General features: G+C 42.8%; 1 protein-coding gene across 2 annotated transcripts in view; it reads right to left on the reverse strand.

Annotated features, from left to right (window-relative positions):
- PLEKHA2 (pleckstrin homology domain containing A2) overlaps window positions 1–15,520 on the reverse strand; it is a 41,516-nt gene that overhangs the window by 11,890 nt on the left and 14,106 nt on the right. For both annotated transcript variants that reach the window (XM_089537957.1, XM_089537956.1), the window contains exons 2-9: window positions 14,593–14,756; window positions 12,652–12,708; window positions 11,457–11,505; window positions 9,930–10,027; window positions 7,076–7,183; window positions 2,974–3,114; window positions 2,201–2,269; window positions 686–756 (exon numbers count right to left, since the gene is read on the reverse strand). In XM_089537957.1, the coding sequence (XP_089394083.1) occupies window positions 686–756; window positions 2,201–2,269; window positions 2,974–3,114; window positions 7,076–7,183; window positions 9,930–10,027; window positions 11,457–11,505; window positions 12,652–12,708; window positions 14,593–14,733 (734 nt within the window). In that variant the 5' untranslated portion in view covers window positions 14,734–14,756. The remainder of the gene's footprint in view (window positions 1–685; window positions 757–2,200; window positions 2,270–2,973; window positions 3,115–7,075; window positions 7,184–9,929; window positions 10,028–11,456; window positions 11,506–12,651; window positions 12,709–14,592; window positions 14,757–15,520) is intronic.

Raw genomic sequence — 15,520 nt, forward strand, 5'->3', positions numbered from 1 at the left:
AGCCTCTAAACAATATATAGGCCTATTTCCATCATGACCTTTTTATCAACATTCCTATTGGCCAGGTCTGGATACAGGTTGAGTTGCCTTTATCCAAAATGCTTGTGACCAGAAGTGTTTGGGATTTTGGGATTTTTCTAGGATTTTGGGATATATTCATATACATAATGAGATACCATAGAGATAGGACCCAAGTCTAACATTGAAATTTATTTATGCTTCATATACACCTTATAAACATAGCCTGAATTCTGTGCGTGAAGCAAAGTCTGTGTACACTGAACTATCATAGAGCAAAAGTATCTCTGTCTTAGCTATTCATATGGACAATTTTGAATTTTGGATTTACGGATAAGGGAGATTCAACCTGTAAAAGCTTCTGGGCTTTGAACTCATTCCATATTGTGCCTCTTACAACCTTATGGCCATCTAATGCCAAAAGCTGCTGGTGAAACCCATCAGAGCCCTGAGGAATATTTTGCAATCCTTCCCACCAAATTTTGACAACCACAAATAAATGTGGGGAATTTTGAGAGGCCTTTATCTTCAGCAAAATGACAGAGCACACACACAAAAAAGAAAAATACAGGTGTCATATTTTGGTTTGCCACATGAGCTGAAAAGGCCCTTTCAAGAAATGCTAACCATACCAAAGAGAAAGTCCATCTGGAGAGAAAAGTCATACCCGGATTTGACAAGGCATTCGTGTACTTTCAGCACATCCTTGAGAAGGATCGTTCGCAAAGGCTCTTTATCCTGAAATGCAAAAGAGATGCTGGGTGAGAAAAACCGCTTATAAGAACAGATGACATGTTGGTACAAAGACAGATTTTTAAATAATCCATATGATGTCACTTGGAGCAGTGCTACTTTGGGCTTGTACACATGGGCCAAAAGACCCACTCCATGCTCCTGCTAGCTATGTGTTATCCTGTATGGATGACACAGACCATTAGCTCCAGACTGGAACCAGCCAATCCAGACATGGATCCACTGGATCCACCTTGATCCCAACCCAAGGGGGACTTTACCTGATCTAAAAAGACCAGCTGTTTGCCATAGAGTTTCTAGGAAACCCCACAGTGACAGCTGGCAGACCCCACATGCCCAGCAGCTGCCTCCACTGTAGGGTTTGCTGAGAAGACCCTCGTTACATAGACAGGTTCCCCATGTCCATCCTTGCAGGTCGCAACAAGGGTCTTCTCAGATGACACAATGGCGGAGACAAGTACAAGGTGTCCAGCAGTAGCAGCTCAATGGCATGACCCAGGGACTGACCTGGGGCAGGACCTGGGGCAGAATAGCCCAAGCTTGGCCCATGCTGTCCTGCCCGTCTGCTTAGGCCCTTTGGCTGTCTGATGTGGGGGACCAGAAATCTTCCCCCACCCAGCAATATTCCAGGAACCAGTTATTGAGGTTATTTCATTTTGGAAAAGCATTAAAAAGGCTATTTTAAAAGGTTGATTTAAATCTGTTGGAAGACTGCAATGCCATCTTCAGTCACTGGGCAGCAGGCTTCCCTTCCAAGAAAAAGCGGAAGCTGCAGTCATGCCTGGCTTGCTCATTTCTCCAAGCCCTGTGCAGCCAGGTTCACAAGGGTTGGAGATTAGTGTTTCCCTCTGAAAGACTCCAAAAATTTAAAAAGCTTTTTTAAAATAGAGTGGAGGGATGGAAAGTCCTGTAACCCAGAATAGGGATAGGGAGAAGGATGACCAGAAGGAAAGGATGATGGAGCATTTGGGTGGAGAGACAGAAAGACTAGTGGATGTGATTGTTGTTTGTCCCGGAAAACTTGGAAACAGACCCCAGCAGATACCAAGGGCTCACTGTACAGGAAAAGAGATTCCACCTAAACATTAGGAAGAACTTTCTGGTGGTAAGAGCTGTTCAACAGTGCAATATGCTACCTTGAAATGTAGTGGAGTCCCCTCCTTTGGAGGTTTTTAAACAGAGGCCGAATGGCAACCTGTTGGGAGTGCTTGGACTGTGTCTTCCTGCATAGTGGGGGGTTTGACTGGATGGTCTTTGGGGGCTCTTCCAACTCTGTGATTCTGTGGCGAAGCTGGGTGCTTCTGCTGCTCAATAATAACAAATACTGAATATTTTACTTAATGGAAAATGGGGCTTTGGCTCTGAGGTGATGGGATTCCCTCCAGTCATAGGACACGATCCTTCTACAAGTGGCGGTAGGGCTGCTTACCTGGTCACACTTGAAGTAACTGATGGAAAAATCGTCCAGGGTAAAATAGCGGCGTTTCCAGCTCTTTCTCTGAAAGGCAGAAATAATCTCTTTTGAGATCAACATTCTCTCAAGCTCTTTTACTGCTGTCCCAAACAGCTTCAGGGATGATAGGTCTCTGAATCATAGCTGTAATAGTGAGATGGCACCCTCACACTGGAAACAGACAACAAGGAACATGATTTAGATGGGTGCCTGCTATGTACGTATGTGCCTTCAAGTCTCCTGTTGACTTATGGCAACTCCATGAATTCATAGGATTTTCTGAAGGAGCCTCCAAGCTTTACCCATGACCGATCCACGGGTCATGGCAAAATCCATAATTTTGGCCCCAAAACCTGGTCTTGGCTTATACATGAGCTTGACTTATAGTTGAGTATATACAGCAGATTCAAATTGCAAGAATAACGTTTCCATCTAACTTTTCTGAAAGTAAGAGAATAAACTACCTCGGTGGGCTATTCTTTTGTGGAGGTCTTTACACAGAGGTTGGATGACCATCTCTCAGAAATGCTATAGTTGCATATTCCTACATGACAGGAAGCTATACACAATGGTCCTCGCATTCTTTTCTAATTCTGTGATTCCATGATCCTACCTCTTTTTGAATCCTTCACAGGCAACCTTCCTATCCAACCTTCCTATCACCTTCCTATCCACAGAAATAACCCACCACTATTTGTCTCTCTGAGGCATTCATCTCACCAGGACGGCAAACCATGATGGACACTTACCACATTCCCCTGCTTTACACAGTAGCCGCTCTTGAGGATTGGAGGTCCAATGGGCGTTTTGGTACTTGGGATGTAACTCTGGGACCGTCTCAGAAGAGGATGAACTGCTAGCTCATTGCCTTCTGAGCCATCCCCTCCATTCTGGAAATGAGAAAGAAGAAAGGGAAAGAAAAGACAAAAATGGTCAAGACCATTCAAAAGAAAGTGCACATGAGAGATAAGTCAGGAAAGATATGCAAAGCAAGCACTGGACGACAACAGAAAAAGATGATACATTTTGCCAGTATTCTCATAATTCTGGCACCAGAATGGCTATGATGTCCGTAGTGCGAATAAAACATTCCTTTTCTGCTCTAAAGTATAACCAAAGGAGGCTGGTTATTTTCTCTGGGTACATCCCACAATGTTTCATCCACAAGAAAAAATCCTGTGTACTTATTGGACAGTTGGACTTGCCATAGTTCAACATACCAGCACACATCCGCTATTCAGTGGTTCCTTGGTATCCACTGGGGTTTGGTTCCAGGACCTCCTCACAGATACCAAAATCCATGTGTGCTCAAGTACCATCAAATACAATGGCAGAGTAAAATGGTGTCCCATGTATAAAATGGAAATATCAAGCTTTGCTTTTTGGACTTTATATATTTTTAAATTCTTTTCAAACCAGGGATGCTTGAATCCGTGGAATAAAAAGTCCACAAATATGGATGGCTAACTGTATGCACTTTGCAGCGGGCAACATTTTTAACCAATCTTTTGAACAATGCTCTGGGTCTTTCTTTCTTTCTTTTTGCTGAGATGAGCAACTTTGCCAGCTGCAGGGAGCCAGTTTTCTGATCTTGGCAACTTCCAGTGGACAGATAGTCTAAAAATATTTTGAACAACAGATGTTTAAAAATCTTAAAACAGTAATGGGAGAGATGCTGTGATCTATTTAAAAGGCAAATCGCTGTTCCTAGAATCTTTCATGAGAAACCATTTATCTCCTTTTCTTCCAGAAAAAGGAAAGGGGAGGTAAGGTTCAACAGAAAGAGTTGAGAGGGAGCACACTTTATCCATCCTTGCTTTATCTCTCTGTATGTAACAGAGACTGAAAGACTATGTCTCCCACTATGAGCCTGGCTGAGTTTTAAGATCCTCATAGAAGGGCTTTTCTTTGGAGGGGAGTCAGGGAGAACTGAGGATATGGGCTATATTCCTCCATGCTTCCAAAGGTCACAGAGCGGGATCTATGCCAGAACATTCATCTCAAGAAGACAATGAGCAACGGGTCTAGATGCCATGACAGAAAAGACTGGCGCTAGGCTGGGAAAATAATTATTGAAGGGGGGAGGATGCCAAGAAGAAAGTGATCTTTCCTCACAGTCCGTTAAATGAAATGCAGAGGGAGGAAAAAGAATTAAGTGGCAGGAAAAATGAGACCTTCGCAACTGCCTCATGATTAAATGGAAGTTGCACAAAGCAAAGAGTTCTATGGGTGCAGCTTTTAAATTCACCCGAACCAGCACCAAAGGCCTTGCAATTCAGGGAAGCAAGGGGGATTTTGCCTACTGCATAAATTACATGGGCCACTGCCCCCACTTATTGCTTTTTCATCATTAAAGCTCCCTGCTGACAAAGGAGACGTACACAATGGCGCATTGTGTGCCCAGTTTCTGGTCACCAACTCACTCCGCCAGAGAAGCAGGCTCCCCACTTGAGCATGGGGAACCCCACACAAAACAATAAAGACCAACAACCCAGTTTCCAAGGGAGGTTGGTGGATAAGCTGCAGCCAAAGGAAAGCACAAAGGAACACAGCAGCTCAGGAAAATGGCACATCTCTCTCTTCAGAGGTCAGCATTTTCCCCACAGTGGCCAAGTCCTATAGAGGAACTGAAGGAACAAAACAGAGAATAACATTTCCAAAACAGGGTGGGAGGGGGGGGAAGGTTAGGCTTCAAACTGCTACCACACTGCCAAAATAAAGCAGTTTGGCACCACTTTAATTTCTAAGGCTCCATGCTAGGGGATCCAGGGATTTGTACTTTGTTGCGGCACCAACACTTTCCGACAAGGAAGGCTCAATCTCTCACAAAACTACAAATCCTAGAATTCCATAGCATGAAGCCATGGCAGTTAAAAGTGGTGTCAAACCATCCAGCCTCTGTTCAAAAAGGAGACTCCATCATAATAGTCCGAGGGGGTGTCTTCCAAGGTCACACTGTCAGGACTTTCTTCCTAATGTTGAGTTGGGATCTCTTTTATATTTTATATTTTACTGTTGTTAACCGCCCGGATTGGTTTGCCAGAGGGCGGTATACAAATAATAATTATTATTATTATTATTATTATTATTATTATTATTATTATTATTATTATTATTTCCTGTAATCCCATGTTCACAGTGAAGTGATGTTGGTGTGTATGTGTGTTGGTGTTGTATTTTGTATTATTGACAAGCAGATGGAGCATGGCATCAAGAAGTCGAGGGACTGGACGATGGATATAGCCAAGCCGTTTAATTAAATACCAAGGACAAAGCCTTAATTAAAGTCGACTCCCATAAAGCACTCAACATCTGTAATGAAATGAAAGCTGGGGATTTCCTTTTGCAGCTTAAGCATTTAGCAAGCTGGTTGGCAATATACTTAAATTATTTCCTAGCCTGCCTCATCCTCAAGGCACAGGGCGGATAGCAGCGCAAGAATCCCAGCCCTGCAAAGCCAATAATTAGGATGCTGGGATACAGTGCCAAGGAGCTGATCAGCAAAAGCACATGGTACCATCCTCAATAGTTCCCCACATTAAAAAAAATCTGTGCATGTAAAAGTTGGAATGAGATAGTTTTCCTAGGACAAAGGAGTTCTTGACATGGGAAAGGATTCAAGTTTGCAATCCCTGCAATCTGGTTACATCTTTTTACTCAGAAGCAATGGGTTCCGAGGCTGGAGTCTTTGATGCACAAAGCATGCACTCTTGGGAAGCTCTATGGTGAGCTCCTCATACTTGGTAGGTTGTAAGACATACATACTAAAAGCAAACTTATTTGCTGGTTGTGGATTCATATGAAGCCAAAATAGCACCAGCTGCAGACAAAAAGGTATTTAAAAAGCCAGCATGGTGGCTTGAGTGTTGGACTGAGACTCTGGAGGCCAGGGTTCAATTCCCTGCTTGGCCATGAAACCCACATGGGGACCTTGGGCAAACCACACTCTCTCAGCTTCAGGGGAAGGCAATGACAAACCCCCTCTGAACAAATCTTGCCAAGAAAACCCATGATAGGGTTGCCCTATGTTGGAGACAACTTGGAGGCATACAACAACAACTGCAACCCTCTCTCTCTTTTCACCAAGCTGTGGAGAGAGATTCTGCCTCTTGCAAGGCTGGTCTAATTGCTCAGCATGGCTTTCTCCAGATGTTTTAGATTGTGACCCACATTAGCATGACCAATGATCAGGAATGCTGAGAACTGTGGTCCAAATGATTTTAAAGGTCTCTCCAGACTAATTTAAGGTTAAAGTTCACAGGAGATTAAATGACATGTTCCCCCTGCATGACCTGATGTACTCTGGAAACAAAAACTGAGGCTAGTGTAGATGTAATGCTGCCATTTTCTTAACACCATTCCTCCTTCTCTTTCCCATATAAATTCCCTTGTTACTATTCTTGTTACTATTATGGCTGCAGTAATAAGTGCATACACAATCACAAACTATTAAAGTTTCCAATAATGCTACATGGGATTGGCTTTTAAATCAGAGTTTAAAGGTTTCAGGACTCTGTTCTTCAGAGTCATAGTCCAATGCTCAAACCAATTGCTCAAACCAATATACCACACTGGCTCACAGACAGACAGACAGACAGATAAATATTGTGCCCTTCTCCCAACTGGGATCCAAGGCAGTTGACAACATGAATTAAAACCTCATAATAAAAAGATTTTTAAAAAACCAATTAAATTAACTAACGTATTAAAACGTCAGTATAAAACCTGCATCTTCCACAGGTAAAGCCTGTCCTTAGTCACTGATCTTTGGCTCTTCCCCAACACAACACCCCTTTTCTGCATCCTTCTTCCACATCCACATATCATTCTGAAAAGCCATTCCTTTCTCACCTGGTTGACTGAGATGGGCGTCTGTACAACCACCCCGCCAATGATCTCAGTCTTGTAGGGGCGCTTTCCAACTTCTGTGGTCAGGGGTAAACTTCCACCTTTCGGTACCTAAGAGAGAAAATCGGACATATTATGTCCAGTACACATGATCAGCTATCCGCTCAGAACCTGCTTGTATTTTGGACCAGGGAGAATACACTTTTATACAACTTTAACTTTATCCATCATCTTAACCTTGTACCAGTTGCTAGTGTTTGGAAGCTAACCAGAGCACTATATGCATTTAGGGACAAAAACAGCCATTGGGGATCCATATGGAGCCCATTAGAAACTTCACACATACTCTTGTGATCCCTCCAGTTGAGCACACTGTTGCATATTAAAAAAGAATAGATCTAATAATTTTGCAAGTATGTTGGTACAGACTAGCCTGTCTGGGTTTGCAAGATGCCGCTACAAAAAGCACCACATTTGAGTTGTGGTATCCAATGGCGAAGGCAAATTTTTTAGGTACTGCAGAAGTATATGATTGAACACATGATTTTTTAAAATGTGTGCATATGAACATATATATGTGTATATATATATATATATATATACACACACACACACACACACACACACACACACACACACACACACGTACTCTTTGTGTTTTTCAGCTGCACTGTTGAGCACAGAAGCTAGTCCACACTGCAATAATTTTGCTTATTTTTGTAAGCAAGTGAGTGATTAATACAGTATCTCCATCTTTAAGTTAAAAGTGTATCTCGGTGTCTGTCACTTTCTACGAAACCTATTCTCAGCCCTTGGAAAAAAATCACTCCTTTGACATTTTTCATGCTTGCAAGCAATGACAAAATAAGCAATGATGCACATCCCTGGTTCCAGAGATACTGCAGTAGAAAATGGCTCAGCCATCCTTTCCAAGGGATGTTGGCATTCTCCGACGATAGAAGTAATCCGGGTGCCTCCTTCACTCCCTTCCAAATGCCTTCCCAGCCCAAGGCCACTAAGATATGTCCTCCTACAAGCGATGTGGCAACATCGTCATCATCATCCATACCATCTGCATGACTCTTCTAGTGCCAATCACACGGAGACATCTAACTGCTCTTGGCATCGATTGACACTTCTCTGGGCAGAGCACATGCATAAAAGCAAGACCTGTATAAACCTCTGGGTGTGCCAGTCTAGGATGCAAACCTTTCCTGTGCTTCCTCTTATTTGATAGCAGCAATTTGTATCTGCCATCTGAAAGCAAAATCTGGGTGGATTTCTTTTGCCATCAGAGAAGTGAAGGCACTCTGTAGGCTGGGCTAGTAAAACCAGTTTTCTTTTTTAGGCTAACACCCCAGCTGGCCCACATCCCGGTTCTCTCTCATCTGGTCCAGCGCAAAGCATTTTCAAGGCTGCTCTCAAAACCACAGCTCGCCATGTACACATTATGGTGAAGGTGAAGCATGGCAGACAAAAAAAAGGACCACAAGTCACTTTTTGCTAGCGCTATAAAACAGTCCTGCTTTGGACTCCGTCTCCAAGCATCTTTTTGGACCACAACAACAGTTGTGCTGGCTTTTTGGATTCTGGGCATTACGGTAAAAAAAGGAAGCTGTTTCTAAGTTCTGTTTTCTACCCATAGGACTAATCAGAAGCACATTGCTGGATCAAACTAAAGCTCCTATCTAATCTGCAATCCTGTTTTGTTTCTCATAAAAGCCAGCCAGATGCATCCAGGAAGCCTGCAGGCAGACCATAAGGGCATGCGCTTCTGCTGTTGCAATCCAACAATAGGGATTCATTGGCATGCTGCCTCTCAATGTGGAATCATAGGGATGGGAAATAATGATAATAATGATAATAATAATAATTATTATTATTATTAAAATACATTGAAGAGCATCTAGTCATCCCCAGCTTAACTCAAGCTGCAAACGCAGGATGCAAATACAGACTACATTCCTGACTGTGGCATCCAATCTGCATTCATCAACTCCCAAGGCAAATTATTTTCCGCTGCCAAATAGTTGTTCTTGATACAATTTCTCCTAGGAGGTAGTTGACATATAATCTGCTTTACTATATTTCAGCTGTGTATTATATAATTTCAACCACGTAGTTTTTTTTTTAAAAAAAAACTAATTGTCATTTTAAAAAAACTTTTTGTACAAATAATATTTTAAAATCCAATAAATAAAGTATACCCTGTTTTTTTATATATTTGTAAGCCACTTTGGATCCTGTATAAGGGTCCTATACATGGCTATAAATTAAATTAAATTAAATTAAATTAAATTAAATTAAATTAAATTAAATTAAATTAAGAAAGAAAGAAAGAAAGAAAGAACAACCTTTGGGGAACCAAAAATTGACATCTTAGTCATGTATAGCACAAATACGTTCTGAATAAACTGACAACCAGTTAATGCACAGTTCTGGTATTACAAGAGGGAGAGATACTTACTTTTTCTACATCGTGCATAATTTTACAATTTCTGTTTTGTTCCTCTTATCATCGGGGACAGTTTTTGTGTTCCAAAAACATACTAAAAATGAACTCCACAAAGCAGCCTTGAGATGCCCATGTCACAGATAAGAAATCCAAAATGGATAAGGACTTGTTTCCAAGCTGTGGGAGGACTGGAATGGCCAGACCTTGAAAAAGGTTGTTTTTGGCTTAAACCACATAGAAAGCTCCTAGTCCCTAGCCATGCTGGCTGAAGGAAGGATGCTGTCCAAAAACAGTAATGCTTCCAAGTGTTGGGTAAGAGTAGGAGATTACATTGATTTTTGGACATTAATGTTGCCTGGAGATCAGCGTGGAGCCTGGAAGTTGCACACAGGGCAAACCTACCGTGATCTTGCTGGCCCGGTTCAGTGCTTCCACCCAGTCCTGCAGATCCTTTTGGTCATTGGCTTGCAAGACATAGCGGCGAGACAGCGCATTGATAACTGTGGAGAAGACAAAATCAGCATCAGAGTTTAGCATTGTTCAAGGGAATGGATGCCTTAGGACTTTGCAGCAGCTTGGAAAGAAATCTTCCTTGTTTCTGCCACCATTCTCCCATCACCAAGTTCTTGTGGAGACGATGCTACACACATCTCTGCCACCTGAGCTCTGGAGGATGACTACAAGATTTGGATCTTATCAATGGTGGCACCTCATACCCAGAATTCCTTACTCAGGGAACATCTGCACGGTAGAAATAATGCAGTTTGATACCACTTTGACTGCCATGGCTCCATCCTACAGAATCCCAGGATTTGTAATTTTACAAGGTACCAGCAGTCCCTGGCAGAGAAGGCTAAAGACCTTGTAAAACCAAGACTTCTATAGGATACAGTGATGGCTCTTAAAGTGGTGGCAAACTGTATTATTTCTACCATGTAGACACACCCATGGCCAGGTTGGCAAAACCAATTCCATTTTTGCAGAACAGGGATGGTCAAAGTGTAGGCCTCCAGATGCTCTTGGATTCCAACTGGTGCCTTCCTCTACTTTCTCAGTGTCCTTGCATTGGCTCCATTTCTGCTGGCTCTCACCACCGGAGTTTCTGAGTTCATTATTAGAGGGAAATATATTTGGTTGAGATAAGAAGTAACAAGAGCAGGCCTGGAGAATCTTCCATGGCCTAGTGCCCAGATTCCAAAAGCTGAAGTGGGCATAACCAGATGTTATTCTTGCCAGTTTGGAAATTTTTCCATTATAATGCACAGCGTAATTCTAGCCATATCTACTCAGGAGTAACCCACAAGCTATAAACCAACGCTTAGGTCCATGCAACATTTCCTACAATTCACCTAGACTCTTATCTTCAGTCACTGATCAGAGATAAGAAGAGATGTTTGTAGGCTAGATGGGAAACCCCTATGGGCTGCATTCATCCCAGGACTGGATATTCCCCATCTTAATGATCTATTGACTGCAATAAAGGATTTTTTTGTCATTGCTGCCATTGATATTCCCTATTCTTGGCTTGGAGGATTGTTTGAATGTAGGCCAACATTCAAGTCACTCCCATCTTAAGTCTGGACTGGATTTATCTTTGCTCTGTTGCAAAGAAATTATATCATAACGGTTTTGTTGATGGGTCCTGTTATTATAGTACTATTAATGAATCTTTCTGCCCATGAGAGAGTCACAAATTCAGTATTTGATGACTGTAAGAAACATCAAGAGATGGCCTGCATACACAAATAGGCCATCAAAGGTCAAATGCCACACATATTGTGCTAGACACTTTCCAGCGCAATGCAATGTGTCCCAAAGGGAGTCAGCACGCTTACAATCCACTATAAGTCTTCAAATGCACAGTACGCATGGGAGGCATCCTCTCTTACTCTCTCTCTTACACACACAAAAACACACCCCTACACTTACCAAAACAGAATGGGGTCTTGGGCTTTTGTTTCGGTGGAGCCACACTGACCTGCAGTGAAAAAATCAAACAGAAAAAGATGTTGACGGTGCAATTCCAAGCAGTATTGTAACTACTCATAAGATATGTTTGCCAACATTTTGGGGCATGCAGCAAGGCGATTAGGTTCATGACATACATCAGATTTCCCATCAGCTAGACAAAAACTGAAAAAGGTTCCCATATCTTTAATGGTTGTGTAGAAGCCAGTGTGGCGCAGTGGTTTGAGCACTGGACTACAACTCTGGAGATCAGGGTTCGAATCCCAGTTGAGCCATGGAAACCCACTGGATGACCATGGACAAGACACATACTCTCAGCCTCAGAAAATCTTGTGATAGGGTTGCTATAATTTGGAAATGATTTGAAGGCACACAACAAGAGAGAGTTTCAGCAGGTAACATGCAACACTTGTGTAAATTCTCTCTTCTATCCAACCATTAAAGGTAAGGAGATCTCTCCGATTTTCTCTCTGGCAAACCCTGACCAGCAGAGAGGTGAAAGAAAAGACACAGATGTCCTAACAAGCAAAAACAATGGCAAGAGGCAATCCTAGAAGAAGTAGTGATATTGTTCAAATTGCAAATAACCATCCTTTCTGCTCCCAGTTGCAACTCTTCATATCGCCGGGAAGTGACCCAAGTCTTGTTTAATCTACAGGAAGAGCGTGGAGAATGCCCCACTTAAGTTGCTAACCAACCCAACAGCGGCTCCATTTTAAGACAGGCTTAGCTCTGTAATTAGAACAGCCTATAAAATGATGAAGAGATAAGGCCAACTGGATGCGCAAGACAATTAATTTGGCAAAAAGGGATAGGCCCAGTGAATTTGCACCTCCTCCTCCTCCTTCTCTATGGGATTCCTTTATATCTTTTTATGCAGAAACAGACCAGAGCTCTGGTGCCACAAGAAATGACAAATCCCAGGAATTCAGAGGATGGAGCCATGGCCATTAAAGTGGTGTCAAACTGCATTAATTCTGCAGTGTGGCAACAGCCTAAGGTTTTGCCTTATTGCAATGCTCTCATGTGGTTACAAGGCAAAGAAGCAGAAACTGAAAACAAAAATGAAATGAACATCCCAGGAGGACTAGAAACTTAGGGAACACTATCCAGCCCAGCCACATACCTGGCAATCCCATCTGTACCTTGCACTTACCTTAGAGATGTAGGTCAGCTGCAATGATCCAACTGCTTTTGCCCCTGCAGCCAAGTTCTGAAATACATTAAAAAGTCAATCAGTCAAGAAGCTATCAACAAATAGGATGAATCTTCCCTTACTTATTTCAAAGAAGCAATGCCTAGCAATGGTGGGAATGAAAGGATGTGGCTAAGTGACTGGCTTGCTCTATGCACCATGCTTGTACCTCATCCATCCTTGGCTGGACCTACATGAAGAAATAATGCAGTTTGACAGCACTTTATATGCTATGGCTGCATGCTCTGGAATCCTTTATCGATGGATGCAACCATGCATGGCTTGAAAATATTAAAAAATATATACATTCCAAAAAGCAAGCCTTCACATTGCCATTTCATATAAGGGTCACCATTTTACTATGCCATTGTATTGAATGGGACTTGGGCATCCATGGATTCTGATATCCACGAGGGGTCCTGGAACTAAACCCCAGAAATACCAAGGGCCCACTGTACTAAATTAAAGAGTCTTTTCACAAAGGAAGCCCGGACTCTCACTAGAAGCCAAGATGACTAAACTTGGAGACTATTGTAGTTTGGATATATCATGGGATGACATGACTCCCTGGAAAAGATAATAACACTCAGTAAAGTGAGAGCAATAGGAAAAGAGGGAGACCACACTACAAGTGGATTGATTCAGTCAAGGAAGCCACAGCCTTTTGTTTGCAAGACCTGAGCAGGAAAATTGACAAACAGGGTTCCTGGAGGTTTCTCATTCACCTTACCGCTGTAAGTCAAAGCCAGCTTGATGGCAAACAACAAGTGTGTAACACATGAAGCAGAACACTGATCCCATCTGACAACCCACCAGAAGCAGAACACAGCTCAATGGTTCCATCTGGTAACCCACCAGAAGCAGAATAAACCTCCTTAGGCTGCAATAACAGGATGTTGTTGAATGCTTGGCAGGGCAGAGTTCACAGCTGGGGAGCTTTATTTAGGATGGCTTAGGGGGAATATAGACCAGCACTTTGTGCCAGCCTGTGGGCAGAGTCAAGGTGTAGCGTCCGCATGCTGAACGCCATGCTGCATGCCCTTCTACGCGGCACACGGCATCATGGCACGACCCTCGCACAGTGCCCAAACTGGCTGGACTGCTACCTTTCTCTAACAGGTGACCCACCTATCTCTAACAGACAGTAAGGACTTGCTGGACTGTTCACTCAAAAGATAAGAATCAAATCAAAACAGTAGTAGTTACTCCAGATGAATTAATCCAGAGTTTTTAAAAAGTATAGTCATGCATGTGCGCCGTCCTTTAAATAGACACTGAACACAGCTTGCCAGCTGGCCGGGAGAATTTCCCAGACAAAGAGGATCTGTTGTGGTTTCTTTACCGAGATGTTCAGACAGAGGAAGGCATGATATGAGTCAGAGCAAACTGCTGGGTCAGATATCTTCTTTGGCCTCAGGAGGTTGAATTCCATGATACCCTACTGGGAAAGGCTGGCCATTTTAGTTTCCTGGGTGCAAAGAATGTTGGACTGCAAAACCCAGAATGTTAGACTGCAGCACCCAAAATCTTCCACCTAACATGGGCATAGCATGAGGAATTTTCCTAAGCTTCACAGCACCTAAAAGGGAGATCCTGCCTCTACGGTTGTGGCAGAGATGCTGCAGTCTGATATGAAAACATCTGGCACAAGAACGTAAGAACAAAGAAGGCAAGCTTTTGTGTTTTTTTCGGGCTATGTGGCCATGTTCTAGAAGAGTCTATTCCTGATGTTTCACCTGCATCCGTGGCGAAACATCAGGAATAAACTCTTCTAGAACATGGCCACATAGCCTGTAAAAGCCACAAAAAACTATGGATGCCAACCATGAAAGCCTTCGACTTCACAAAAGAGGGGCAGCTTTACCCAGGTTGCCAAAGGTGTGCTTTAGACGACAGCCTCACCTGTGGATTGTCCATGTACCACAGAAGGCTGTTGGCCTGGGTGTCCAGGATGAAATATCTCCGCAGGAACTTGCCACTGGTCTCATTGTCTTCAATGTCCAGGAACCCACAAATCCGGTTCTGACGATCCACATAAGGCATTCCGGGCTCCTTCTAGCATCCCCCTGTGAAGTACAGACATGTGAAGATGAGGTCTAGTTTTATGTGCATAGCTATAGTTGTGAGGTGGGGAGCCATTCTTTACAATTACTCCAGAGCATGGTTGTACAACTCATGATCCAACCAGTGGTGAACCCAGACCACTGGCTACCAACAGCATTACAATCCTACTGCTGCTTGTCTGAGTTTACTGAGAAACATCTAGGAAGCTATGATCCATAGCTGGTGATCTGTGGAGTTCAGCTTGGAGGGTCTCACCAAGGCCTTCTCTCAAAGCAGCTCACCCGTCCCACAACTGCGTGGAGCACATTTTAAGCACATCCTTAAATAAGGCCCATATCTAATGAAAATGCACATTGCATTGGAATGATTAATGTATACACCTGTATACTTGACTATGGGTGCATCTACACTGCAGAAATAATGCAGCTTGACACCACTTTAACTGCCCTGGTTCCATCCTACAGAATCCTGGGATTTGTCGTTTGGTGAGGGACCAGCACTCTTGGGCAAAAGACCTTGTAAATCTACAAATCCCAAGACCCCATAAGATGGATCTACAGAATTTAAAGTGGTGTCTGACTATTATTTCTACAGTGTAGATGCACTCTTTGTTTTTTACTAAGAGTACACGAAGGATGGGAGTACCCAATAATACATGGGTAGTTCCAACTCTGCCCTGAGCATATATGTGGCCCATGTGTAAAACCAACTGTGTGTGTATATGAAGAAAATTTCATGCTCATTTGTATTTGGAAATGCTTTTGCA

This window comes from Sceloporus occidentalis, unplaced genomic scaffold (assembly GCF_023333645.1).
Source record: "Sceloporus occidentalis isolate IW3139 unplaced genomic scaffold, rSceOcc1.0.p SCAF_9, whole genome shotgun sequence".
NCBI lineage: Eukaryota > Metazoa > Chordata > Lepidosauria > Squamata > Phrynosomatidae > Sceloporus > Sceloporus occidentalis.